The sequence below is a fragment of the Oncorhynchus tshawytscha genome, linkage group LG10 (assembly GCF_018296145.1).
Source record: "Oncorhynchus tshawytscha isolate Ot180627B linkage group LG10, Otsh_v2.0, whole genome shotgun sequence".
Taxonomy (NCBI): Eukaryota; Metazoa; Chordata; class Actinopteri; order Salmoniformes; family Salmonidae; genus Oncorhynchus; species Oncorhynchus tshawytscha.
In genome coordinates, this window is record NC_056438.1 from 62,683,395 (window position 1) to 62,710,588 (window position 27,194).

Genomic DNA, 27,194 nt, shown 5'->3' on the forward strand with positions numbered 1-27,194 from the left:
AAACACATAGGGTGTCTCTATAGAGGGAAAAATACACATTTGAACATTTTGACCAATTGATCGGTCGAAAGAACAGACGACTTCAGTTGACAAAGATTTATATTAGGTCGGGGACAGCCCTAGCGTCGGTCTTTGGCATTTGCTGAAGCATTAGCTGAGAGCAGAACAGAGTAAAGCCCCTTGATTGGAAATGCACTGCCATGCTGACTTCTCTCCTCTCTTGTGTGGCTGTTATTAGGCATGAAGGGGAATTATGATAATTCACTTGTTAATTACATTTACATACATCTTATCCTGAGCAGCCAGAAGAGGCCGTTTGCATGCAAATACATGCCAATTCGGCAATGGAGAAACAACTTAAAATTCTAGTATCTGGTGTCTATCTATTCTACATGGTCTTAATTGACTGCTTTGGTTGGGTTGGGCACACAGAGACTGAACCTCTAAGACCGTCATGAGCTCAAGGCTTCTGCCTGTCTGCCTGCCTGTCTGTCTGTCACGTTGACATGTGATCAGAGTGCAGGAACATATGGTATTCATGGCAAAATTGCCCTTGCACACACAGGTCAGGGATCACATTTCCTTTAGGAAAAATCATTAACATTAACCTAGCTATACACTGGAATGCCAACTAACTGGATATCGCTTTATTTTCAAAATTAATTTTCTTTAAATCAGCGAAAATGTGAGAAGTCAGTCAGAACTTACTCTTGTGCAGGGAGCAGCACTGTGGAACAACTTGAAACCCCCATGGCAGCGTGGTAGCATGTTCCCCCAAAGTGACTAGGCAGGTACTTAGCCTAGCGTTTAGCGATAAGGAGGAGGCTCCACCCCAACACGTCAAAGCATCATGGTATAGAGTTGATAGTTCCTTGTTGTGCAGAGCGTTAGCAGGGACTTAGCCTAGCTCTCAGGGATAAGGAGGCTACAGGCAGGTAATTACACCCATTATCAGACACTGTGATGTAAGGGCCCTGACTGATGACATGCACGTCCGTCTCCCCTCAGACACTTCACAGATTCATTTAAAACCCTACAGCGTTTGACAGGATCATCAGCCGTTATTGATATCTTGATCGTATTTTTTTCTCCTTTTCAACAGCGCTCAAGTCATTCTTCTAACCGTGTCATCCGGCCATGATTCACCGGTGTTACCGCCATCTAGCCACATGGTACTTTGACTCTGCGTTTTAACACCGACCGCCAGGCCATAATATTATGGAGATTGTCTCAATCTAGGGTAAATGAGAGGCCGTCAACGAACGGTTGATGGGGTAGCCATGGCAACAGATGTCCGAATCGGCTCCAAAAGGCAAGGCAAGGAAAGTGGGATAACCTTCTGTCATACTGTATGCAATATTTCAGAATCCCATTCCGGGGCATTAAAAGGGAAGTTCACAAGGCCACTGTTCATAAAGGACTGGGATAAGACCTGAGATTAGAACATTTGATAGGGTCCAAGCTTCAAGTGGAGAGGGAGTTCTTGAGCTTGCCTTATGGTAATAAAGGAAGCAAGGCTTTATAGCTGATGCCTTGTGCCAGAGTATGAAGGCTCCTGAGGGAGTTATACCTCGTTCCAAGGTGAATCTGTCATTTTCTATTTACAAATTAGATCTTTCCCCAGGACAAACACAATCTCCTATTCTCTGAATCACACTTGAATTGTGTTCAAAATTAAAAATCAGTCATCTGTGACTTCCCATGCAGCAACACACACTCAACACACACAGGAATATATTCAGCACCTGACGCAAATACAACACAAAGGGCTGAATCTCAACCTGAAATATGTGCATGTAACTCAGTCTTTTTACAGAAATCCTGTTTTGATTTCAATGAGAGGCTTACTTGAAAATTCAATGTACACATACAGATCTCAGATCAGGATTCATCTGAAACAGGCCGTACTGTGACTGAGGCTTACCGTCAGCAGGGTCTTTCTCAGCGTCATACTCCAGGTCGTAGCGCAGGATGTAAAAGTTATTCCACACGTACAGCTGGTTATCTCTGGGGTTGTAATCCACAGCAGCGATGTACTGGTACTGGTTGGGGAACAGGATGTCTGTGTACTCTCCCTGGCTTAGCTTGGTGTTGTAGATGTAGTCGATGTGGCTCTTGGCCGTCTCGCTCTCGTTCTCCTCGTAGGTGGACCGCACCACGTGCAGCACGCCACACACCATGAAGGCATTGGAGGCGGATCTCTTGTCGTACGCCGTCTCCCAGGTGGCCTCGAAGCGGAGCGTGTAAGGGTTGAGCTGTGAGATCACGATTCGTCCGTTGTTTTGCTCCGTTGCGTAGATCACCCACAACCCCCGCTCGTCGACGCCGAGGTCTATGTCCGTCTTGCCACCCCAGCGGTACGGTGAGGTGTCGTGATAGTTGGCGTTGGCCACAATGGCCTCACCACTCTTGATGCGCGTGCGTAGATCAAATTTCACAATGTTACGCGTGCGCTCCTTGTTAAAGAAGATGGCCCCGTCGTAGGCCACAAAGCCCGTGCCGTCAACACGATGTGGGAGTTTATAGGTCGTAGTCTGGCGGCCATTTTTTAAGTCCTCCAGGGAGGCATACTCAATAAGGGTGTCAGTGCGGTACGGCGTCCAGGGCATGAAGAAGACCTTGTCTCCTGCCTGCAGGGGGTCTTTAGACCACGCCCCCGCCTGTTGCTCCACCTCAAACACAAACGTGGGCTCCCCCACCTCCTTCAGGGTCCCGGGACAAATGAAAACTAGTGAGAGACAGAGAAACAGAAAGATGGGTTTAAGTTTTTAAAAAATATGCAGAGTATAAACAGATATTTAATCACGGTATGTAGTGTATACTGCTGTCCAAGTAGAGTGTGGGACAAAGATGAGTGACAGTCATTTAACTAGTGTTAGTGGTATTGCTTATGAATAGAACAAAAAATCAAAAGGTGAAGCCAAGAAAATGATGTGCAAGAGTGAGTAAAGGACTTGCTCTTCTTTATAGAGTTTGTCTGCCGTACACGTTAACTGTGTGGGACCAAACAAATCCAAAAAGTCAAACCAAAGGAGGATAAACCCTGTAAATGCAAGACATGTAAGGGATGGGAGAGGTAGGGATGAAGTGTATACTGGAACCCTTGTTTTAATTGCAACTTCTACCTGGCATCAAACAGTGACACTGACAATTGTGTAAATGGCAAAACTGCACATGCTTACTGAAAAAGCACACAGACAGAATGATAAGGGGTAAGACTTGTGGAGAGAACCAAAACAACATTCTGGATGGAGGAGGTGGCAGCGAAGCTGGGGTAAGATGAGGGTAGGGTTTGGAGAGGAGACAGGACAACAACAGCAGAGGTCTTTACCTCTGCTGTTGGGCTTTTGTTGGGCTTCTTGGGTTTGGGGTTTTGTTGGGCTTCTTTCAGTTTTTGCCAACCTCACTCTCCCATATCTGCCAACAGGTGACCATCACACATGTACGTGCGTATTATAAGCATTTGTGAAATGTAAATGTCTTTTTTTTGCATATCCCAACTCCCCAAGATACCCCCGGAGGGTGGGGTCAAGTCGAGGGTCAGCCATTATCAACAGTGACCCTGGAGCAATTAGGTTTCAGTGCCTTGCTCAAGGGCACAGACAGATTTTTTTACTTTGTCGGCTCAGAGATTTGAACTGGTGACCTTTCGGCCACTGGCCCAATGCTCTCACTGCTAGGCTACCTGATGCACAGCATTATTTGTTTAGGTTGCTACCGAGCTCAGTACAATGCATATGATACTGTATGATAACATTTATGCATTTCTGTATTTGAGAGCTCTAACTAATAGTTTTTTTTATAGTTAGGCTTGGTGGTAGCTTAGTTATGTTGTTGTGTCAGACTGTCATTTGAACTTAAATGGGAAAATAACCCGCTTAAAATGTCTTCACGTGCTTGTGAATTGGTGTATCTGTATCATGTTGTATTATTGAAATGTATAATGGTTTAGATGAGAAACTGCCTCCATAGCATTCTTCCAAACTGTCTACTGCGAGATTTGCGGTACTAGAGGTGCGTAGGGAGATGTAATATCTGGTGACGTATGAGACCAGCACTGGTAACATGTCTAGTGAATCTGAACGGGCTCCATCTCTCAAACCTCAAGACTGCTTTTACAAATCGGCTTTGAAATTCAAATGGTCTCCCAGAGTTGCAATCAGCACTGGGGGTTTGGGGCAGGCGTTTTGACAAGAGGAAATCAGGAGGGAGGAGACAAGAGGGAGGGTTGTATTGAACACCACATTACAGGGAGCTGGGGAAGGGTGGGGTTGGGACGGAGGGAGGACTGGACCACTCATTTACCTTTTTGTTCCACTTCTATTTTAGGCATTGAAAAAGAAAGAAAGCAAACAAGAAAGAGTGCAAGAGGGAGAGAAAGGTTATGGTGAGTCAACTACCAGGTAGGCTACATGAGTAGAGAAGGTTACAGGATATGATCCATAGAGGACCAAGAGATGGCTGTTTTGGGGGAACAAGAAAAAACAGCAAACATAGGGAGATTATCAGACCCTATAATATGGAAGCATACAGGTTAGGGCTGGAGACAAACTACACAAATTGTTCAACCAATCACGATTCCATGCTTTTCTAGCCATCAAAATAATATTTGTTTTGCCTGATTGCATCAGTAATAAACAGACCGAATTACTGTCCAAGTGAATTGTTTAACATAAAGAAACTTGGTACTGTTTCTGAAATCCCTAATCAGTTTAAAAATCAGATAACATTCTTAGAGAAACAGCAAAAGGGTTATTTCTGGCAGTATTGTCTGGGGCGGTATTTACTCAAAAACTTTATAGACACAAATCTAAATTCCGTAGTCCGCTTCGCCCACACACAGAACATTACTTGCCAATGTTACAGGCACAATTTCCCGAATGAGCCAAAAAATACAATTGCAAGTGAACAATGGCTGATGACGAGCAACCCAATATTGAGTTCCTTCATTAAAGCAGTGAAGCAACAAACGGAAGAGGGAAAAGATCCTAGCGAGACAACTAAGGAACAAGAAAGACTGAAACTTAGAAGGAGAGAGAGCATAGAGGTTAATACAGAAAAGATACAAGAGGGGACGGAAAGTTAGATGAGAAATGGAGAAGAGGTCAAAAACTAAATATTATTTCATGAAAATAAATCTTCAGCGAATTACATACCCTAACAGCAACAAGTCAGATTATTATTTTTATAAATACATTTACTATTTCATTTAAAAATATCAGCTTTTCATTGTTTTATAAACAGACAGAAAACAAACTTTTACACACAGATAACACATATCCCCCCCTCCGACAGGACCCCCACTTAATAAGTAAAGGATCTAATAAACCTAACTACACATTCAAGAAAAAACAGATAGTTGCACAGCATCATTACATGCTGAATACTTACTATATGGGACACATTCATACTGGACCTCTAGGTACTTGTAAGTGCCAGGACAAGGATCAGGGAAGACATCAGAGCCAGTCACAACCACACACTGGGTACGGTTGTTGCACCTGGAAAAGATGGATCACAAACATTTCAGCAATGACACAAACTACTATAACATCCCCAGAGTGGTATTAGAATGAGAGAGCCACATGAATAATACATAGCCACTTCCCTCTTCCCTCCACACACTCATTCAAATCCAGTTTGCAGTATTGCTGTGGTGAAGGATATGAAAATCATATTAATCCAAGCAGGGCAGTAAATATACTGTACTGTTGATGCTATTAACAAGTTGAGGGGGGAAGAAGAGAATAAATAGAGGGAGATAAATAAAAGAGAGAAACAGTAAATAGATAAAGAGAAACACACACACACACACACACAGTAAATATATATAAAGACACAGTGTGGAAGAATGAGGAGTTGAGCTGAAGAAAGGAGTATATTATGGGATGTTCATATATATGAGATGAGAATATCAGCCTTATCAGTTCCAGCCACTAAGCACCACTCACCCACACAAAGAGCAATTAAAATGTGCACAACAGGCGGCTGCAGAGGGTAATTGGCTGAAATGACTGTTTCTAGTGGGTCACAGGAAACACATAAGTCTCATCAAGTGAAAACCATGTACTGTTTATCAAGTGTTGCCCGTGTATTTGTTATGGGAGACTCCCTAGCCTTTGCTATGGGAGTTAGTTATTTGCCTCATAACTTGAAATGACCTTGGCTATGAAGTTTTATGTACTACTCTTAAAACTGTTACAACTGTGTGTGTTTGTGTTTGTGAGTGAAAGATGGAGGGGGAGAGAGAGGGGAATAGAATAACTGATTTTGTGTAAATATAGGATGAAATTGGCCTCACTTCAATCAAGCTCTCTTGAGGCTGAGGGATTGAGAAGGCATAGCATCAACAGCAGCCGCAGAGGCATCCCAGCTAGCACTTTTGGTTCCTAGGAAGTTGTGAGAACGTATGCTTTTGGTTTCACATTGGATGTGGAAACGAAGCCATACATTTCATGACCGGTAAAACCGAGCGTTTTTTGACGTTCTAAGAACAGAAGTGAAAATGTGTTTATTATTAACCCTCTATGAACAGAAATTATAGGTTATTTGGAGGTTTTGAATAACTTCCTTAAAACTAACTGAATGTTTCAATAAGACTTCACTTTTTTAAACTCCAAGCACAGATCAGACACTTCCATAGGCAATTAATCATGCAAACATTTATTTTGACATGGTATCAGTGAGATTCTAACCTATAGTCTTTTGTTCTCCATCTATGGAATTAGGCCACTGCGTCACCAGGATGGAGCTAGCATGCCATGTTTTTTTACGCATACAAAGGTGGTCATTTTAGTCTATTTAAACAGACCCCATTTCAAAAGAAACAAGCACTCATTAAGATCAGGTGTGGTCAATTATTGGGGGCAGCTAACACACCTGAACACACTTAGAGGATAGAGAGAGAGTATTGTTACAGCCCTTGGTTCACTCTGCTGTAGCTCTACTTTCACATCATCATCTGCTCATTTATCACTCCAGTGTTAATCTGCTAAATTGTAATTCTTCGCTACTATGGCCTACTTACTGCCGTACCTCCTCATGCTTTTTGCACACACTGTATATAGACTTTCTTTTTTTCTACTGTGCCATTGACTTGTTTATTGTGTTAGTGGCTTGTTTATTCCATGTGTAACTCTGTTGTTGTCTGTCACACTGCTTTGCTTTATCTTGGCCAGGCCGCAGTTGAAAATGAGAACTTGTTCTCAGCTGGCCTACCTGGTTAAATAAAGGTTAAAAAAAATACAAAATAAAAAATTGTTGATGCTAAGAATGGAATGTATACATTCTTATATAACGTTCTGATTGTTAGTAACGTTTTTTTATGGAAAGTTGTAACGTTCTCAGAATAATTTGAGAACATGAATTTAAATAGAACCATTGAACTTTTAGGAAACGTTATGTTAAAGTAATGAAATAAAGAAACTTACATTTGATTTGTTTGAAATTAACTTATGTCACATGCTCGTAAACACAAAAATATAATAACAAATGTAAAAAGTGACAGGAGGAACAAAGTCGTATGGCTTTGTGTGTGTGCATGTTATATATGTGTTGGTGCATGTAGTGTGTGTGTGTCAGTCTAAGTATGTGTGAGTGTGTGGGTAGAGTCGGTGCAAGAGTTATTTTTAAAAAAAAGGGGGTCAATGCAGGTAGTCTGGGTAGACATTTGATTGGCTATTTAGAAGTCTTGTTTAGCAGTCATATGGCTTGGGGGTAGAAGCTTTCCAGGGCCCTGTTGGTTCCAGACTTGGTGGACTGGTACTGCTTGCCGTGCGGTAGCAGAGAGAAGAGTCTATGGCTTGGGTGGCTGGAGTCTGACCATTTTTTCTTACTTCCTCTGACACCGCCTGGTATAGAGGTCCTAGATGGCAGGGAGCTCAGCCCCAGTGATGTACTAGGCCATAATCACCACCCTCTTGCAGTCGGGTGCCTTGCCAGTTGCCGTACCAAGCGGTGATGCAGCCAGTCAAGAAGCTCCCAAATGGTGCAGCTGTAGAACGTTTTGAGGTTCTGAGGGTTTATGCCAAACCTTTTCAGCCTCCCGAGGGGAAGGGGCTCTGTCGTGCCCTGTTCTAAACTGTGTGTGTGTGTGGACCATATCAATTCCTTAGTGATGTGGACACAGAGGAACTTGAAGCTCTCGACCCGCTCCACTACAGCCCCATCGATGTGGATGGGGGCGTGCTCGCCCCTCCGTTTCCTGTGGTCCACAATCAGCTCCTTTGTCTTACTGATGTTGAGGGAGAGGTTGTTGTCCTGGCACCACACTGCCATGTATCTGAACTCCTACTCTTATCGTCGTCGGTGATCAGTCCTACCATGTGCTGAGAATGTTCCAAAGCCAAGCAACTATTCTGCACCCTTCCCAGAAAGTTGTGGGATGGTTGTATGCAAAATACCCTGAGGACAACCATGCTCTCACCAAGCTCTAAGAAGCATGTGGCTCTCATAACGTTATGTGCTAGCTGGAAACAGTTATCCATTACAAAAAAAAGCTGAAAGAATTGCACACCGTTTAGTGATAAATATTTGAGAAGGTCAAATGCAAAGTCGTGCAAGTTGGACAGATCTCTCACAGAATCACAGCTGAAGCAGAAAGCCTAGCTGTCCCTCAAAAGCCAAAAAGGAGAGCTTTCAGTGTGACAGCCAAAGTAGAAATTAGGTTGTTATCAGACCTGCCATAAAACTTCCCTGCAGTGAACCAGTAACCTTGTAGGAAATCCATGTGTAGTTATAATTACGTACAGATAAGAAACGCATACGTAAAATGCTAAGAGTTTATTAACCAGCCACTCGCTGCCTATTACTGCCTGCTTATAAGTATGTGATTAGCATTGAAATATTGGACAATTACATCCAACTTATGTACGGTCGGTAGGCTAATCAATTTTTTTCTCCCATTACGTCTCCCTTGAATCATCTATTCTACAATAGCAGCCGGCAGATCATCTTCATCATCATCATCATAACAATGACATTACAGGAGGTTTTTGGGGATGCAGACAAGACAGTGGCGTCTGATATGTGAGCTACAGTCATCCACTCCCCTCCGTCAGAAAATATCAATTATGAAAAATGTCATTATCCCCCACCCAGGGCTATTACCCTGTCCTACTCTGAGGGGAGAAATAGCGATGACAGGGAAAGTGTGAAAACACCTACAGACCTTTCCTTGCAATTAATCTGTAAGCTAGCTTGCTACCGTTTCATGTTTTTTTCCTCCAATGACACCAGAAATGATGAAACCAAAGAAGTTAATTTATAGACATGACTCGTGTGTTAACAGTCATTTCTCTCCTTTGAAACAGTGATTATTTTCACGTATCATATTTTTCTGTTAATCATCATATTTGTGTGGTTTTTGTTTATGACCAATTGGCTGATGGGTTCTTTTTAATTCTTCAAATACTTAGTAAACCGATAGTGGCATCCATGGTCACGGACAAATCCCCACCCTCATTTTTCTCTTCTTATGAGGTGTATTTATCTCCATTGTTTCAGCCAACCTGTGTAAACACATTGCAAATAGGCTCACGATAACTCCTGATAAAGTTGGGCAGCGATATTCATAAAATTCCATTGTGGGCCGACATGGTAGGCTACACCCCAGTAAGCATGAGCCGACGTCTTTTTTTTGTCCTGGCAGACCGGACATATTTTTGGGGTCTTGTAAAAACGGTAGGCTTACCACATAGATGGCTATTCATAAAATAAAAGTTCAGGCAACACTGTAGGCTACACCTCTGTAAGCACGGGCTGATGCTTTTTGGATGTCTTTTTTTGGTGCAGTCCGGACCGGCCTTGATTTCCACATCCACGGACATTGGATTTTGGTCCGGACCAAATCTGAAACAATCAGACGTCTATGTTTGATTTAGATTTTGTCCGGTCTGGACCGGCCTGATTTTGGACAAATATAGATATTTATAGATATTTATTTTCAACTTTCATTCAAACCAAATACAAGCCTGATTTCAACATCTGGAAAATACAAATTTTCAACTTTAATTCAGAACCGAAAATGAACCCGATTTCAACATCTGGAAAAATTTCCTTTTCAACATCCTGGAAAAAATATATTTTAAACCTACAGAAAATGCTTATTTTCACCTTTCATTCAGAACCTAAATTGAACATAACTTAAACACCAGAAAAATACGTATTTTCGCTTACTGGGAATATTCTAGTTCTGTGGAGGCAGCATTTTTTTAGTCTCACCTAGGGTGGCAGAACGGGAAGAACCGGCCCTGTGCGTGCGTAATGGGAGCGCACTTGTGCGTGGCTGTATAAGTAATACTTTTTGCCGCCTGTTGGCCTGCAGAACTATTGTTATGAAAATGTCTATTCATTAATGGAAAGTATACCTGCTTTGAGGATAAGCCAGGAATGTTTAAGATGTTTATTTAGACGGAATATGCAAATGTGGGTACAATGAAGGTGTCTATTACATGATTTAATATGCCATATTTGGGTAAAGAGCTCCATGGTTAATAGTATGGTAAATACTGAGTGGCTATAGGTATAAAGGTACCTGTTCAACCTAGTGCTAGTGTAGTATCTATACTAGAGCTAGTGTAGTGTTCTAGCTCTAGTATATAAGCTGTGTGGGGAGGCCGTCCATAGCCTGGTATACCCCAACCTGCTACAGTATAGATGGTTTGACAGGGTAGGCCTGATTTCATTTAGATTCCAACCGGTATTTTGAGTCTGTTCATTTTGTAAATACCTTTGGAGATTATGTAAATAGTAATTGAATTTCGTCATTCAACTGGAACCACCTTTCACTGTTAATAAACTAGACACTATTGTGCACCTGATCCAGCTGCCTCCTGCTACTTACTGCCCTTAAGGCTGCTCCAACAACCGGTCCGTACGACATGGGGTCCTTAAATACACACCGCCGGGCTGGGGCCGGCACAACAGCAGAGTTAAAGTGATGAAAGCAGCCTAGTGACTGTACTGTAGCTAAATGCCCTGGGAGAGTGTTACTAATATAAATGGTATTATAAAGGGGAAGGGGTATTGCTTAGGGCGTTGGTCTGGGCCGTGTCAATGTTGGAAAAAAGAAGCCAAATGTTCATGTGACTCTTTGGGTCCTTTTGAGATGGACCGGCTGGCTGGCTGGCTGATTGTGCAGCTGCAGTGGTACTGGTGCAGGAATGCATAGACCATATGGTCTAGGGTTGCTACTAATGACCCCCTGTCCAGTTTTTAAAGTCTAGAGTTTCACAACAATACCCCCCAAAAACCATCTGATTATTGAAAGACAGGGAGGTGTGGGTAAACTGTCTGTTTTTTTGTCCACAAGTTGAGTATGTGACAAAAACGCTAGTTTATTAGGGTTACCACCCAAACCAAAACCAATTGTTTTCATTTGCAAGTTGTGGATCCAGAATTACTAGACTGGACTCTAGAATATCGTGCCACCACACATCCATAACTAACTCCAGGTTTTATTTGTGTAACGAGACCTCTCTGTTCTATAACCTTTGAAATACAATATTCTAGGCCTTGGGTGAGGTAACAGTTGACTCTTACCTTTGTGATATGATCTTGTAGGCATCGGGGAGGTAGCAGTTGATGTTCTCCATCTGGAACGGGTCAGCGTCGCAGATCTTGTTGTCCGTGCGGCCGTAGTTAGCCGTCTCGATCATGATGACATCAGCACCTGGGCAGCGGAGATCAATGGCGTAGCCCTCGCAAGAGAGCTCTCTTCTGACCAGGCCAAACGGCAGAGCGGCACGACTGAATCCTGGGAGAGAGGAAGGATGGGAGGGACGGAGGGAGCGAGAGAAAGAAATATTAGGACATTAGTACAAAAAATATAATTACCAAATTCTCTACGGTCTCGTTTTCTGGCAAAGATATCACATCAAAGTCGTAGGATATCTGAAGTTATATAGTCATCGTATAAAAGTCAATGTAACAACCCAGGGAACAAATTCAAATACACCTAAACACAAAACTATAAACACACTAAATCCCTCTCTCACTTCCTCCTCCAGGACCATAGTTCAACTAAGTTTGAATGGGCTTGTTTCGACAATGGGGCACAAGCTCCCTCATTAGATTTTTGGTTTATGTGTTCTGTTTTTCTATGAGTAAAGCAACAGGCAAAAAAGAGCCTGAATCTACCAGCAGTAACATGGAGTGTAATTTAATCAATTTTACAGTGCCAACGATCGAAGAGGGGACTGTTTGGAGTCCACAGAGGAGAAAGAATCTATACATGGAGCTCAGCAAATGTGAACACCAGCCAAGTAGTGGTGCTTTGGGGAAAATTTACTATTTAGCTAAATGGTTGCACCCCCATCAACAAATTATATTGAAAGGGATTTTCACCCTTGCTTTTTTACCTAAATACAATAAAACCTCAAGCCAAAATACCTTGAAAGTACAAATAGATATATTTAGAAAAAGAAAAGAGAAAATCAAAAAAGAAAAAGGTCATCAACAATGAAATCTAGGGATGCACAATATATAAATCGGCCGATATTAGCTAAACATGCCAGCATCGGCCTGATATCTAGTTTAACGCCAAAAACTGGTGTCAAAGCTGACGTGCATACCTATGAAACGTAGGTAGATGACATAATGACGGCACAAAAAAATATTGCGCTACACGTGCAACACAGCATTCCTAATCGAAGTACAATGTCTGCTGTGTGAATCGAGCAGTCATTTGAAAGAGTAAGAACATTTCAGCGAGACAACTCAAAGGCGAAATCCATTAACCCCAAGATAATAGAATTCATTGCTCTTGACAATCAACCGTTCTCTGTCGTGGATGATGTTGGCTTTCGCAGACTGGTCGAGCCCCGGTACACACTACCGGAGTTACACAGTAATGTTGAAACTCACATCCATGAGCTACTTGCTATGAGCGTCACTGCTATTAGCTTCACGACTGATATTTGGACCAGCGATGTCAGCCCCATGACCATTATGAGTCTGACGCACAGTGGGTCCATGAGGATTTCCTACTGAGGAAAGCTGAATTACATGCTCAAGAATGTGCTTGTTCTCATACCGCTGCTACCATTTCAATGGCATTTGAGAACATGTTTGAAACTGAATCACTTAGGTTGGAGTGATTAAAACTTGTTTTTCAACCACTCCACTAATTTCTTGTTAACAAACTATAGTTTTGACAAGACAGTTAGGAACATCTACTTTGTGCATGACACAAGTCATTTTTACAACAATTGTTTACATGCAGATTATTTCACTAATAATTCCCTGTGTCACAATTCCAGTGAGTCAGAAGTTTACAAACACTAAGTTGACTGTGCCTTTAAACAGCTTGGAAAATTCCAGAAAATGTCATGGCTTTAGAAGCTTCTAATAGGCTAATTGACATCATTTGAGTCAATTGGAGGTGTACCTGTGGGATGTATTTCAAGGCCAACCTTCAAACTCAGTGCCTCTTTGCTGACATCATGGGAATATCAAAGGAAATCAGCCAAGACCTCAGAAAAACAAGTTGTAGACCTCCACAAGTCTGGTTCATCCTTGGGAGCAATTTCCACATGCCTGAAGGTACCATGTTCATCGGTACAAACAATAGTAAGCAAGTATAAACACCATGGGACCACGCAGCCGCCATACCACTCAGGAAGGAGACGCGTTCTATCTCCAAGAGATGAACGTACTTTGGTGCGATAAGTGAAAATCAATCCCAGAACAACAGCAAAGGACCTTGTGAAGATGCTGGAGGAAACAGGTACAATAGTATCTATATCCACAGTAAAACGAGTCCTATATCGACATAACCTGAAAGGCCGCTCAGCAAGCAAGAAGTGCTCCAAAACCACCACAAAAAGGCCAGACTGCGGTTTGCAACTGCACATGGGGACAAATATCGTACTTTTTAGAGAAATGTCCTCTGGTCTGATGAAACAAAACTAGAAATGTTTGGCCATAATGACCATTGTGAAGCACTGAGGTGGCAGCATCATGTTGTGGGGGTGCTTTGCTAGAGGAGGGACTGGTGCACTTCACAAAATAAATGGCATCATGAAGAAGGAAAATTGAATATATTGATATATTGAAGCAACATCTGAAGACATCAGTCGTGAAGTTAAAGCTTGGTCGCAAATGGGTCTTCCAAATGGACAATGACCCCAAGCAAACTTCCAAGTTGTGGCAAAATAGCTTAAGGACAACAAAGTCAAGGTATTGGTGTGGGTATCACAAAGCTCTGACCTCAAAATCAAATCAAATCAAATTTTATTTGTCACATACACATGGTTAGCAGATGTTAATGCGAGTGTAGCGAAATGCTTGTGCTTCTAGTTCCGACAATGCAGTAATAACGAACAAGTAATCTAACTAACAATTCCCCCCAAAAACTACTGTCTTATACAGTGTAAGGGGATAAAGAATATGTACATAAGGATATATGAATGAGTGATGGTACAGAGCAGCATAGGCAAGATACAGTAGATGATATCGAGTACAGTATATACATATGAGATGAGTATGTAAACCAAGTGGCATAGTTAAAGTGGCTAGTGATACATGTATTACATAAGGATGCAGTCGATGATATAGAGTACAGTATCTACGTATGCATATGAGATGAATAATGTAGGGTAAGTAACATTATATAAGGTAGCATTTTTAAATTGGCTAGTGATATATTTACATAATTTCCCATCAATTCCCATGATTAAAGTGGCTGGAGTAGAGTCAGTGTCATTGACAGTGTGTTGGCAGTAGCCACTCAATGTTAGTGGTGGCTGTTTAACAGTCTGATGGCCTTGAGATAGAAGCTGTTTTTCAGTCTCTCGGTCCCAGCTTTGATGCACCTGTACTGACCTCGCCTTCTGGATGACAGCGGGGTGAACAGGCAGTGGCTCGGGTGGTTGATGTCCTTGATGATCTTTATGGCCTTCCTGTAGCATCGGGTGGTGTAGGTGTCCTGGAGGGCAGGTAGTTTGCCCCCGGTGATGCGTTGTGCAGACCTCACTACCCTCTGGAGAGCCTTACGGTTGAGGGCGGTGCAGTTGCCATACCAGGCGGTGATACAGCCCGCCAGGATGCTCTCGATTGTGCATCTGTAGAAGTTTGTGAGTGCTTTTGGTGACAAGCCGAATTTCTTCAGCCTCCTGAGGTTGAAGAGGCGCTGCTGCGCCTTCCTCACGATGCTGTCTGTGTGAGTGGACCAATTCAGTTTGTCTGTGATGTGTATGCCGAGGAACTTAAAACTTGCTACCCTCTCCACTACTGTTCCATCGATGTGGATGGGGGTGTTCCCTCTGCTGTTTCCTGAAGTCCACAGTCATCTCCTTAGTTTTGTTGACGTTGAGTGTGAGGTTATTTTCCTGACACCACACTCCGAGGGCCCTCACCTCCTCCCTGTAGGCCGTCTCGTCGTTGTTGGTAATCAAGCCTACCACTGTTGTGTCGTCCGCAAACTTGATGATTGAGTTGGAGGCGTGTGTGGCCACGCAGTCGTGGGTGAACAGGGAGTACAGGAGAGGGCTCAGAACGCACCCTTGAGGGGCCCCAGTGTTGAGGATCAGCGGGGAGGAGATGTTGTTGCCTACCCTCACCACCTGGGGGCGGCCCGTCAGGAAGTCCAGTACCCAGTTGCACAGGGCGGGGTCGAGACCCAGGGTCTCGAGCTTGATGACGAGCTTGGAGGGTACTATGGTGTTGAATGCCGAGCTGTAGTCGATGAACAGCATTCTCACATAGGTATTCCTCTTGTCCAGATGGGTTAGGGCAGTGTGCAGTGTGGTTGAGATTGCATCATCTGTGGACCTATTTGGGCGGTAAGCAAATTGGAGTGGGTCAAGGGTGTCAGGTAGGGTGGAGGTGATATGGTCCTTGACTAGTCTCTCAAAGCACTTCATGATGACGGATGTGAGTGCTACGGGCGGTAGTCGTTTAGCTCAGTTACCTTAGCTTTCTTGGGAACAGGAACAATGGTGGCCCTCTTGAAGCATGTGGGAACAGCAGACTGGTATAGGGATTGGTTGAATATGTCCGTAAACACACCGGCCAGCTGGTCTGCGCATGCTCTGAGGGCGCGGCTGGGGATGCCGTCTGGGCCTGCAGCCTTGCGAGGGTTAACACGTTTAAATGTCTTACTCACTTCGGCTGCAGTGAAGGAGAGACCGCATGTTTTCGTTGCAGGCCGTGTCAGTGGCACTGTATTGTCCTCAAAGCGGGCAAAAAGTTATTTAGTCTGCCTGGGAGCAAGACATCCTGGTCCGTGACTGGGCTGGGTTTCTTCCTGTAGTCCATGATTGACTGTAGACCCTGCCACATGCCTCTTGTGTCTGAGCCGTTGAATTGAGATTCTACTTTGTCTCTGTACTGGCGCTTAGCTTGTTTGATAGCCTTGGAGGGAATAGCTGCACTGTTTGTATTCAGTCATGTTACCAGACACCTTGCCCTGATTAAAAGCAGTGGTTCGTGCCTTCAGTTCCACACGAATGCTGCCATCAATCCACGGTTTCTGGTTAGGGAAATGTTTTAATCGTTGCTATGGGAACGACATCTTCAACGCACATTCTAATGAACTCACACACCGAATCAGCGTATTCGTCAATGTTGTTGTCTGACGCAATACGAAACATCTCCCAGTCCACGTGATGGAAGCAGTCTTGGAGTGTGGAGTCAGCTTGGTCGGACCAGCGTTGGACAGACCTCAGCGTGGGAGCTTCTTGTTTTAGTTTCTGTCTGTAGGCAGGGATCAACAAAATGGAGTCGTGGTCAGCTTTTCCGAAAGGGGGCGGGGCAGGGCCTTATATGCGTCGCGGAAGTTAGAGTAACAATGATCCAGGGTCTTTCCACCCCTGGTTGGGCAATCGATATGCTGATAAAATTTAGGGAGTCTTGTTTTCAGATTAGCCTTGTTAAAATCCCCAGCTACAATGAATGCAGCCTCCGGATAAATCGTTTCCAGTTTGCAGAGAGTTAAATAAAAAGTTCGTTCAGAGCCATCGATGTGTCTGCTTGGGGGATATATACGGCTGTGATTATAATCGAAGAGAATTCTCTTGGTAGATAATGCGGTCTACATTTGATTGTGAGGAATTCTAAATCAGATGAAAGAAGGATTTGAGTTCCTGTATGTTTCTTTCATCACACCATGTCACGTTGGCCATAAGACATACGCCCCCGCCCCTCTTCTTACCAGAAAGATGTTTGTTTCTGTCGGCGCGATGCGTGGAGAAACCCGCTGGCTGCACCACTTCGGATTGCGTCTCTCCAGTTAGCCATGTTTCCGTGAAGCAGAGAACGTTACAGTCTCTGATGTCCCTCTGGAATGCTACCCTTGCTCGGATTTCATCAACCTTGTTGTCAAGAGACTGGACATTGGCAAGAAGAATGCTAGGGAGTGGTGCACGATGTGCCCGTCTCCGGAGTCTGACCAGAAGACCGCTTCGTTTCCCTCTTTTTCTGAGTCGTTTTTTTGGGTCGCTGCATGGGAACCATTCCGTGGCACTGGTTGTAAGGCAGAACACAGGATCCGCATCGCGAAAAACATATTCTTGGTCGTACTGATGGCGAGTTGACGCTGATCTTATATTCAGTAGTTCTTCTCGGCTGTATGTAATGAAACCTAAGATGACCTGGGGTACTAGTGTAAGAAATAACACGTAAAAAAAAAAACTGCATAGTTTCCTAGGAACGCGAAGCGAGGCGGCCATCTCTGTCGGCGCCGGAAGTAGTAGATGGGCAGAACTGAAAAAGCGAGCAAGGAGGCCTACAAACCTGACTCAGTTACACCAGCTCTGTCAGGAGGAATGGGCCAAAATTCACCCAACTTATTTTGGGAAGCTTGTGGAAGGCTACCCAAAACATTTGACCCAACTTAAACAATTTAAAGGCAATACTACCAAATACTAATTGAGTGTATGTAAACTTCTGACCCACTGGGAATGTGAATAAATAAATAAAAGCTGAAATAAATCCTTCTCTCTACTATTATGACATTTCACATTCTTAAAATAAAGTGGTGATCCCAACTGACCTAAAACAGGGAATGTTTACTAGGATTAAACGTCAGTAATTGTGAAAAACTGAGTTTAAATGTATTTGGCTAACGTGTATGTAAACTTCCGACTTCAACTGTACGCAAATGGCAACAAAATTATTTTTTGATCTGTGGGTGTGTTTCAACTATTTAACTGCACTAGAATGCTTACAAAGGCTGCTAAGATTTGAAATATCGGTTGTTGGTATCGTTGGTATTGTTGGTATCAAAGAAAATATCGGATACCAGGCAAAAATCTCACATCGGTGCATCCCTAATGAAATCCATTAATTATGTATTCAAACTTTGAAGTATATACTGTCACAGGTTGCAGTTTATTTGGAGGCAATCACAAAGAAAAGTCCTCAAGGTCCAGAAATGCATCTGGTGTTCCACTAAAGAACTAAGTTTGAGGCAGTAGCACTGCGTGAACTGTCAATAATCACTGTTGTCCATGGCAACAGTGTGCCTCCCCAAGTGGCCAGCTGCCATTTGTGTTTTCTGCCACTGCACTACTCTCCTAATTAGTCTCTCCATTCAGCATGTTACCTTCTCAGCACTCACATTGGCTCCTTGGCATTGTCATGTAATAACACAAACCACCCCAGGTTCACTTGCACACGCCTGCTAATTGCACCGACACACACACACACACACTTTTGACACCTAGGGCCTGACGCAATTAGCAATTGTTTGAACGAATGGCTCAAAGTTGAAGTGATTTCGGCTTGAAATTCTAACTACCCTGAGACACCGACCTTGGCTCAAACTTCTGTCTGTCTGCTTGTCATAATCTAGCCTGTAGTGGTGCCTTACCTTGTTTTATTATAATGGTATTCTGTGTCGGTCCACAAATGTCACAGACAAACGCTGACGAGTGTCGAGCAAGGTTTGAATACAAACTTGGATATAAAGCACCTGTAAGCCACGAAGTTGGAGTTGGAGGCACCAACCAGCTCTCAATAAGAAAATACCTTATGTATTAACCACTTTACAAAATAATGCTATGGATTTTCATACAAGACTACTTCAGAGATATACACACACACACGGTCAACATTTTGGGGTAACTTAGAAAGTGTAGACATTGCTAATGTTGTAAATGACTATTATAGCTGGAAAGGGCTGATTTTTCATGGAATATTTACATAGGCGTGCAGAGGCCCATTATCAGCAACCATCACTCCCAATGGCACGTTGTGTTATCTAATCCAATTTGATCATTTTAAAAGGCTAATTGATCATTAGAAAAGCCTTTTGCAATTATGTTAGAGCACAGCTGAAAACTGTGGAGCTGATTAAAGAAGCAATAAAACTGGCCTTCTTTAGACTAGTTGAGTATCTGGAGCATCAGCATGTTTGATTACAGGCTCAAAATGGCCAGAAACAAAGACCTTCCTTCTGAAACTCGTCAGTCTATTCTTGTTCTGAGAAATGAAGGCTATTCCATGCGAGAAATTGAAAAGAAACTGAAGATCTCGTACAACGCTGTGTATTACTCCTTTCACAGAACAGCGCAAACGGGCTCTAACCAGAATAGAAAGCGTGGGAAGCCCCGGTGAATAACTGAGCAAAAGGAAAAGTACGTTAGTGTCTAGTTTGAGAAACAGACGCCTAACAAGTCCTCAACTGGCAGCTTCATTAAATAGTACCCGCAAAACTCCAGTCTCAACGTCAACAGTGAAGAGGCGACCCCCGGGATGCTGGCATTCTAGGCAGAGTTGCAAAGAAAAAGCCATGGGGTATTGTTTGTAGATCGATGAAGAAAGGTTTTAATTTCATCAATTTTAGAATTTCAGAATCACAGTAACAAACTGTGGAAAAAGTCAAGGGGTCTGAGTACTTTACAAATGCACTGTATATCAGTGCCTTCAAAAAGTATTGTTACCCCTGGACTTATTCAACATTTTGTTGCGTTACAGCCGGAATTCAAAATTAAATATATACAGTACCAGTCAAAAGTTTGGACACACCGACTCATTCAAGAATTTCTTTACTTTTTACTATTTTCTACATTGTAGAATAATAGTGAAGAAATCAAAACTATGAAATAACACATATGAAATCATATACTAACCAAAAAAGTGTTAAATCAAAATATATTTTATATTTGAGATTCTTCCAAGAAGCCACCCTTTGCCTGGATGACAGCTTCGCACACTCTTGGAATTCTCTCAACCAGCTTCATGAGGTAGTCACCTGGAATGCATTTCAATTAACAGGTGTGCAGTGTTAAAAGCTCATTTGTGGAATTTCTTTCCTTCTTAATGCGTTTGAGACAATCAGTTGTGTTGTGACCAGGCAGGGGTGGAAGATGGTATTTTACCAATAAGGCTAAGTATATATTATGGCAAGAACAGCCCAAATAAGCAAATATGATCGATAGTCCACTACTTTAAGACATGAAGGTCAGTCAATTCGGAAAATTTCTATTAATTACTTTGAAAGTTTCAAGTCAAGTGCTATGATGAAACAGGCTCTCATGAGGACCGCCACAGGAAACAAAGACCCAAGTTCATTAGAGTAACCAGTCTCAGAAATTGTAGCAAAAATAAATGCTTTGCAGAGTTCAAGTAACAGACACACCTCAACATCAACTGTTCAGGAGACTAAAAATCAGGCCTTCATGGTCCAATTGCTTCAAAGAAACCACTACTAAAGGACACCAATAATAAGAAGAGACTTGCTTGGGCCAAGAAACACGAGCAATGCCATTAGACTGGTGGAAATTTGTCCTTTTGTCTGATGGGTCCAAATTTGATATTTATGGTTCCAACCGCCGTGTCTTTGTGAGACGCAGAGTAGGTGAACGGATGATCTCCACATGTGTGGTTCCCACTGTGAAGCATGGAGGAGGTGGTGTGATGGTGGTTTGCTGGTGACATTGTCAGTGATGTATTTATAATTCAAGGCACACTTAACCAGCATGGCTACCACAGCATTCTGTCATCCCAGCTGGTTTGCGCTTAGTGGGACTCTCATTTGTTTTTCTACAGGACAATGACCCAACACACCTTCAGGCTGTGTAAGGGCTATTTGACCAAGAAGGAGAGTGATGAAGTGCTGCATCAGATGACCTGGCCCCAATTGAGATGGTTTGGGATGAGTTGAACCGCAGAGTGAAGGAAAAGCAGCCAACAAGGGCTCAGCATATGTGGGAACAAATGTTGGAAAAGCATTCCAGGGAAGCTGGTTGAGAGAATGCCAAGACTGTGCAAAGCTGTCATCAAGGGAAAGGGTGGCTACTTTGAAGAAACTCAAATATAAAATATATTTTGATTTGTTTAACACTTTTTTGGTTACTACATGATTCCATGTGTGTTATATCCTCGTTTTGATGTCTTCACAATTTTTCTACAATGTACAAAATAGTAAAAAATAAATAAAAACCCTTAAGTAGGTGTGTCCAAACTTTTGACTGGTACTGTATGTGCCATTGAGGGTTGTATGTTCATTTCATCTAGTCCAACTAACTGCAACAACCACTGTAATTATCCATATACCCTTTATTTCATGAGAAACCTGTCCAGAATAGGGAATGATGAAACACAGACCGTGCGGCTTCAACTTTACCGCAAAGACTAATGAACAGGTTCCGCGGCCATTCCTCATGGAGGGAGGGACAGCTTTATCACACTGGCTACAGAAAGCAGACATAAATAATGCATTTCATGGGGTTTTAGAGTTTCTCAATGGAGAAACCCTCCTTTGAGTAGACTGTAGCTAGCTATCCCCTTCACTGTATTTCCCCTCCCTTCCCTTCTGTCCACCAGCTTGCTATAGGCTATCTATCCGCGCACTATATGGTCTGATCACACACAGCTGCTATCAATTGAGGCCTAGCAATTGATTAAGCCTGGGGCTCGCTTGCCTCCTCCTCCTCCCCGGTACTGTATAGATACATCTGGTCATAGGGCAACAATATATCAATTAAGGGAGAGTATCTTCACTGTCAGGCAGCCCACGAGGACAAATTGTGGTGTCTCCTGGCTCTCTTCACTCTTCAGATTGCATGGATCTCATTAATGACCATCTTACTTCCTGGTAATTGTACACGTATCATGACAAATCTTTCCCAAAACGTAATATTTTGAGAAAATAATTTTGTTTTCCTAAAGGGGGAAATAATGGAATAAAAACATTATGTGCTTCTGTTTGAGAACTGCACATCATGTTGCCTCAATCATCATTAGATCCAAGCGTTCACAATACAATTAAGTGAACAGTTGGGGAACAGTTGTACTTTACAACGTAGCCATTTTTAGGAACATCACTCTTATTAAAAGTACAAATGAGGCAGAGAGGTTTGCTCAGGGGGGAGGGAAAAAAATGGTTTGCATGATGGGTTGGGGAAGTGTGAAAGGCTTTTTATCTCATGGCTCCATGTAGCTTTGTTTGACTGCTCTGCTACAACTTTGCAGTGGTAGGAAAATAACTGCCACAGGACACAAGCACGTTGGGCAGCCAGCTGCAGTTCACAACAGTTCAGAAGACGGGAGGGAAAATCGATAGCACATTCTCTGTGTGTAAAAAAGAACGAAGCAAGTCTACCTCCCTCTTTATTGGTCCTTCAGACTAACATTAAATCCTCCTACGGCTGCATCCAACAGGCCAGTAAATCCAGTCAATAATATATTTTATACAACGGGTGGGTCTAATCCTGGATGCTGACTGGTTAAAACCGCATTCCAGCCAGTGTCTATTCCACAAGTACCACTGGCTAAATCTACGATGTTAAAATGCCTATTTACTGTTCCATCTCACTGCTCAATCCACGGTCTTATCAACCCAGCCAGGTCATTTAGAAACTTGATCTCCACTATAAAAAGCATATAGACATTATTTCACATTTATTTTAGACTAGCATTTGATTTAACAGCGGAAATTTGTATAAACCTTGCTGTCTGTCTCTGACATTTGTAAAACTGCTTCAATGTTGAAATCCTGCTGTCCCATAGTATTTTCTCCCCAATTTCAAGGTATCCAATTGGTAGTTATAGTCTTGTCTACTTGCTGCGACTCCCGTACGGAGGCAGAGGCAAAGGTCGAGAGCCGTGCGTCCTCCGAAACAACTCAACCAAGCAGCACTGCTTCTTGACACAATGCCCACTTAACTCGGAAGCCAGCCGCATCAATGTGTCGGAGGAAACACTGTACACCTGGCGACCGTGTCAGCATGCACTGCACCCGGCCTGCCACAGGAGTCGCTAGTGCATGATGGGAAAAGGACATCCCTGCCGGCCAAACCCTCCCCCAAGTCGGACGACACTGGGCCAATTGTGCGCCGCCTCATGGGTCTCCAGGTCGCTGCCGATTGCGACAGAGCCTGGACTCGAACCCAGAATCTAGTGGCACAGCTAGCACTGTGACGCAGTGCTATAGACCACTGCGTCACTTGGGAGGACGTCCCATAATAATGAACGTGTCGAGACAGACAGGCAGCTTTTCTCAGCCAGTCGAAATCATGAATCAGCTGGCATAATGTTTTTGGATATATACAAAGAAATGTCAGTAGAAAACAGGCCAAACTAAATTAAATGCAGCAAGTTTGCTGTCTTCAGTTTGAAGTGATTGTGTTACCTGTGTTATTGGCTAGCTCCTCTGAACAGCAGTGTCATGACAAGAGAGAGCACATTTGCTATGCCAGGCGAAATCATGCATCATTAGCTCATTGCTATGGATGTATCCAAATAAAATGTCACTAGAAAACAGCTTAAACAAACTCAAATGCAGATACTTTGCTGTTATTCTTGCTGCAATGTTTGACCTGATGAAGTTAGCTGTAGTTGGCTAGCTAGCAAACAAGGAATAAGAATGTTGCCAGCCAGTATGGCAATGGAACATTTAGAAACCAACGACTCGGTCACATACATAGATACAGAACACAAAGACTTAGCAGACTTAGCGACTGTGTCGCGTCCATGGTAACCAAACCGATAGAACGAACAACCAGCCGGCTTGGGTAGCAACCTTAGACTTGTGTCGGGACTATACCTCGTGGTTGGATGAAACAGTATGAATAAATTCATAAAATATATTTTTGGGTGAAAATATGTCAATCATTATTTGAATAGGTTGGTAACATATTGTATAGATTTGCAGTGGTTGCCATGGAGATTCCATTGGGCATTCTATATTTAAGCGATAATGGCCTAGAAGCCGGTGTTTGGAGGGCATATTGCCACGGTTTACTGGCCCTCGACGAACAACACCCATGCCATTATATACTCCAAACACTGGCTTCTCTGGCATTATCACTTAAATATAGAATGCTCAATCGAATCACCATGGCAACCATTGTACAAGTCTACTCTGTCCCATAATTGACACAACGCCTTATCAAGCATTCTGGTCAGTGACTGACTGACTTGGGAGGGGGGCTTTTCAGATTCCTCCCCTGACCAGCCAACGGTAAGCCTGCTATTGAGCTTCTGAGCACTGAGCAGCCAGGCGGGGCCAATACTGGCTCACAATGTGTTCCATTCTGAGAGTGTGGAGTCCCTCTTCTCTTCGGTCCGCACCCTATAGCTCAATGGCAACAATCCCTTCCATAATACAGATTTTGTTTTCTATCAACACCCTTGAAATTGTAAGTGGCACTGAGGCTCAGATGGGTGGTGCAGAATACAGGCCCAGTCTGTGGCGCGCTGCCATCGTCTTCATGCTTTTAAAACCCAGAGAATAAAAGAGAGAGAAAAAAATCTACAGAATTGGGGTTTTGGCCAACTGGGGGGCAGTTTAGAGCAGCAGACATGACACACAGTACACAGTCATGTTTAGCCCCTTATCCTAACCCCTTAATTTCTTAGCATTGTTTTGTCCTTTAAAAAGGCCTATCCAATACAACCTTAGAACCTCTGATGTTAAGTCCCCTACTTAGAGGACTTTAAGCGATTCTGGACTTGTTACGGCTGACATTTTAGTTTACAAAGCGTTGTGAACTTCGCAGGATCCAGTGCCTTAATGCCGACTTATGCTTGATACAGCAATGCGGTCTGGAGGTTCCGTATGGAAAGTGTGATGCAATGCAGAGCCTCCGGAGGCTTGTAGAGGCCAAATCAACATCTGTACGGTAATACCGTGTGCCTCCCAAACTCTTTAACAATGCGGAGGGCTCCATATACAGTTGAAGTCAGAAGTTTACATACACCTCGCCAAATAGATTTAAACTCAGTTTCACAATTCCTGACATTTAATCCTAGTAAAAATTCCCTGTCTTAGGTCAGTTAGGATCACCACTTTATTTTAAGAATATGAAATGTCAGAATAATAGTAGAGAGAACGATTTATTTCAGCTTTTATTTCTTTCATCACATTCCCAGTGGGTCAGAAGTTTACATACACTCAATTAGTATTTGGCAGTATTGCCTTTAAACTACTTAACTTGGGTCAAACGTTTTGGGTAGCCTTCCACACTAAGTTGGGTGAATTTTGGCCCATTCTTCCTGACAGAGCTGGTGTAACTGAGTCAAGTTTGTAGGCCTCCTTGCTCGCATAAGCTTTTTCAGTTCTGCCCACAAATGTTCTATGGGAATGAGGTCAGGGCTTTGTAATGGCCACTCCAATACCTAGACTGTGTTGTCCTCAAGCCATTTTGACACAACTTTGGAAGTATGCCTGGGGTCATTGTCCATTTGGAAGACCCATTTGCGACCAAGCTTTAACTTCACGACTGATGTCTTGAGATGTTGCTTCAATATATCCACATAATTTTCCTCCTCATGATGCCATATATTTTGTGAAGTGCACCAGTCCCTCCTGCAGCAAAGCACCCCCACAACATGATGCTGCCACACCAGTGCTTCACGTTTGGGATGGTGTCCTTCGGCTTGCAAGCCTCCCTCTTTTTCCTCCAAACATAACGATGGTCATTATGGCCAAACAGTTCTATTTTTGTTACATCAGACCAGAGGACATTTCTCCAAAAAGTATGATCTTTGTCCCCATGTGTAGTTGCAAACCGTAGTCTGGCTTTATGGCGGTTTTGGAGCAGTGGCTTCTTCCTTGCTGAGCGGCCTTTCGGGTTGTCGATATAGGACTCGTTTTACTGTGGATATAGTTACGTTTGTACCCGTTTCCTCCAGCATCTTCACAAGGTCCTTTGCTGTTGTTCTGGGATTGATTTGCACTTTTCGCACCAAAGGACGTTCATCTCTTGGAGACAGAACGCGTCTCCTTCCTGAGCGGTATGACGGCTGCGTGGTCCCATGGTGATTATACTTGCGTACTATTGTTTGTAGAGATGAACGTGGTACCTTCAGGCACTTGGAAATTGCTCCCAAGGATGAACCAGACTTGTGGAGGTCTACAATTTTTTTTCTGAGGTCTTGGCTGATTTAATTTGATTTTCCCATGATGTCAAGCAATGAGGCACTGAGTTTGAAGGTAGGCCTTGAAATACATCCACAGGTACACCTCCAATTGACTCAAATGATGTCAATTAGCCTATCAGAAGCCTCTAAAGCCATGACATCATTTTCTGGAATTTCCCAAGCTGTTTAAAAAAGGCACAGTCAACTTAGTGTATGTAAACTTCTGACCCACCGGAATTGTGATACAGTGAATTATAAGTGAAATAATCGGCCTGTAAACAATTGTTGGAAAAATGACTTGTGTCATGCACAAAGTAGATGTCCTAACAGACTTGCCAAAACTAGTTTTAACAAGAAATGTGTGGAGTGGTTGAAAAATTTGTTTATTAACTCCAACCTCTGTGTATGTAAACTTCCGACTTCAACTGTAGCTCCACATTGACATGATTGGTTGATGGTAGGTGGGGCGGTACGTCCTGTATAAACACAAACTCACTTCCTTCACAACTGCTTTGCGAAGTGCAAGGAGTATGAATGCCCTGACTTCTGCAGAGGCTGCATCGCCGTATACACTGTACGGCCAACAGAGACGCCGCATTGACCATCAAATCATTTTGTTTATAGTGCCAGTAAAGCCATCTGTCTGCTTCCCGCTACCACTGTCAGCGGAGCTGACTTGAAGTGTCAGGTTGCATACTCAACATTTGCAGAGAGAGTGACACGTCACATTTTCTGGCCTATCCAGACAAAGAATCTAATTGCTCTCCCTCTGAGCAACTGAGCCCAGAAACGGCATATTAAAAGGGGCCAGTCCCGCGATTTCAGCAATCATGGTCTGATCTCACTGTGATATTCTCTGCCAAAATTAGTGCTCTCAACATGAAAAC

At 43.1% G+C, this 27,194-nt stretch overlaps 1 protein-coding gene across 7 annotated transcripts in view; it reads right to left on the reverse strand.

Moving 5' to 3' along the window:
- LOC112260597 (adhesion G protein-coupled receptor L2-like) overlaps window positions 1-27,194 on the reverse strand; it is a 125,883-nt gene that overhangs the window by 62,125 nt on the left and 36,564 nt on the right. For all 7 annotated transcript variants that reach the window (XR_006084340.1, XM_024435831.2, XM_024435832.2 and 4 more), the window contains exons 3-5: window positions 11,542-11,755; window positions 5,392-5,501; window positions 1,925-2,728 (exon numbers count right to left, since the gene is read on the reverse strand). Coding sequence is in view for 6 of the 7 variants with exons in the window: in XM_024435831.2 (XP_024291599.1) it covers window positions 1,925-2,728; window positions 5,392-5,501; window positions 11,542-11,755 (1,128 nt within the window). In the remaining variant the exon portion in view is untranslated. The remainder of the gene's footprint in view (window positions 1-1,924; window positions 2,729-5,391; window positions 5,502-11,541; window positions 11,756-27,194) is intronic.